Consider the following 1,644-nt stretch of genomic DNA (forward strand, 5'->3'; position numbering starts at 1 on the left):
ATGGAGCTGAAATTAGTCACACTGAATCCATGGTGGTGATGAGTGTGGCTCAAACCCAGATCATTTGGTCTGCCACTGTGAATATTACCCCAGCCTCTGTTGACCTAGCAGTGGTAGGCAGGGTAAGAAATCTGCATTTTTCACCTACTTTAAAAAAATTTTGGCCACCAGGTCTTCGTTGTAGCACGCGGGCTCTTCAGTTGTGGCGAGAGGGCTCAGTAGTGGTCCTGCAGCCTGTGGGATCTTAATTCCCTGACGAGGGATCTAACTTGGATCCCCTGCATTGGAAGGTGGATTTGTAAGCACTGGACCATCAAGTAAGTCCCTCATCTATGCTTTTAACCTTGTTTACTTTTTGTGTGCTCAGCTGCTCAGTCATGTCTGACTCTTTGCTACCCTTTGGATCGTAGACCATGGGGCTCCTCTGTCCATGGGATTTCCCAGGCAAGAATACTGGAATGGGTTGTCATTTCCTTCTCCAGAGCATCTTCCCCACCCAGGGATCAAATCGTCTCCTGCATCTCCTGCATTGGCAGGTGGATTTCTTGCCACTGCAACACCTGGCTTCAGTTCAGTTCAGTTCAGCTGCTCAGTCGTGTCCGACTCTTTGTGACCCCATGAATCGCAGCACACCAGGCCTCCCTGTCCATCACCAACTCCCGGAGGTCACTCAAACTCATGTCCATCGAGTCAGTGATGCCATCCAGCCATCTCATCCTCTGTCGTCCCCTTCTCCTCCTGCCCCCAATCCCTCCCAGCATCAGAGTCTTTTCCAAGGAGTCAACTCTTCACATGAGGTGGCCAAAGTACTGGAGTTTCAGCCTCAGCATCAGTCCTTCCAATGAACACCCAGGACTGATCTCCTTCAGAATGGACTGGTTGGATCTCCTCTCAGACCAAGGGACTCTCAAGAGTCTTCTCCAACACCACAGTTCAAAAGCATCAATTCTTCGGCGCTCAGCTTTCTTCACAGTCCAACTCTCGCATCCATACATGACCACTGGAAAAACCATAGCCTTGACTAGACGGACCTTTGTTGGCAAAGTAATGTCTCTGCTTTTGAATATGCTATCTAGGTTGGCCATAACTTTCCTTCCAAGGAGTAAGCATCTTTTAATTTCATGGCTGCAATCAACACCTGGCTTAGTATATAACTTATGTCTATAGATTATTATATATAATTTATATTTACTTATATTTGCTTGACTTAACTCCCTTTTGGACCTGCCTTCTCAAAGATTTCAGCTCATTTGGGTTGTGCTTAAAAGAGCCGAGAAGGGGCTCTTCTCTTTGGGTAAACACAGATTCTCCCACGGACCAGGAGCAGGAACGGGGGATTTTGGGAGAGTGGTGAACTGAGGGTATCCAGCCCCCCTTCCAGGAACCTGGGAAATCCCATGTGTCCTTCAGCCAAGGTCTGTGTAGTTCTCTGGCCTCCTGCAATGGCCCCCTGTGAGGTCTCCTGTCCCACCTCCCCGGTAAAAAATGGCCAAGCTAACCCGCCTCGGCTGCCAGCTGGTATACCCGCCCCCACTGGCAGGTACCCAGGCCCTGGCCTGGCCGCCATCTGCCCTTCTTCACTGCAACTTTCCAACGTCCCTGTTCCCCTGCCCAGCCCAGCCTCGCCCTCCCACCCACCTGCCC

At 50.5% G+C, this 1,644-nt stretch overlaps 1 protein-coding gene across 1 annotated transcript in view; it reads left to right on the top strand.

Annotated features, from left to right (window-relative positions):
• The first annotated feature begins 1,485 nt into the window (after nt 1-1,485).
• LOC104984854 (tubulin alpha-3 chain-like) overlaps nt 1,486-1,644 on the top strand; it is an 11,976-nt gene continuing 11,817 nt past the window's right edge. The window contains exon 1 of the mRNA XM_010834788.1: nt 1,486-1,540. Coding sequence (XP_010833090.1) covers nt 1,486-1,540 — 55 coding nt within the window. The remainder of the gene's footprint in view (nt 1,541-1,644) is intronic.

Source organism: Bison bison, unplaced genomic scaffold (assembly GCF_000754665.1).
Source record: "Bison bison bison isolate TAMUID 2011002044 unplaced genomic scaffold, Bison_UMD1.0 scf7180017845453, whole genome shotgun sequence".
NCBI lineage: Eukaryota > Metazoa > Chordata > Mammalia > Artiodactyla > Bovidae > Bison > Bison bison.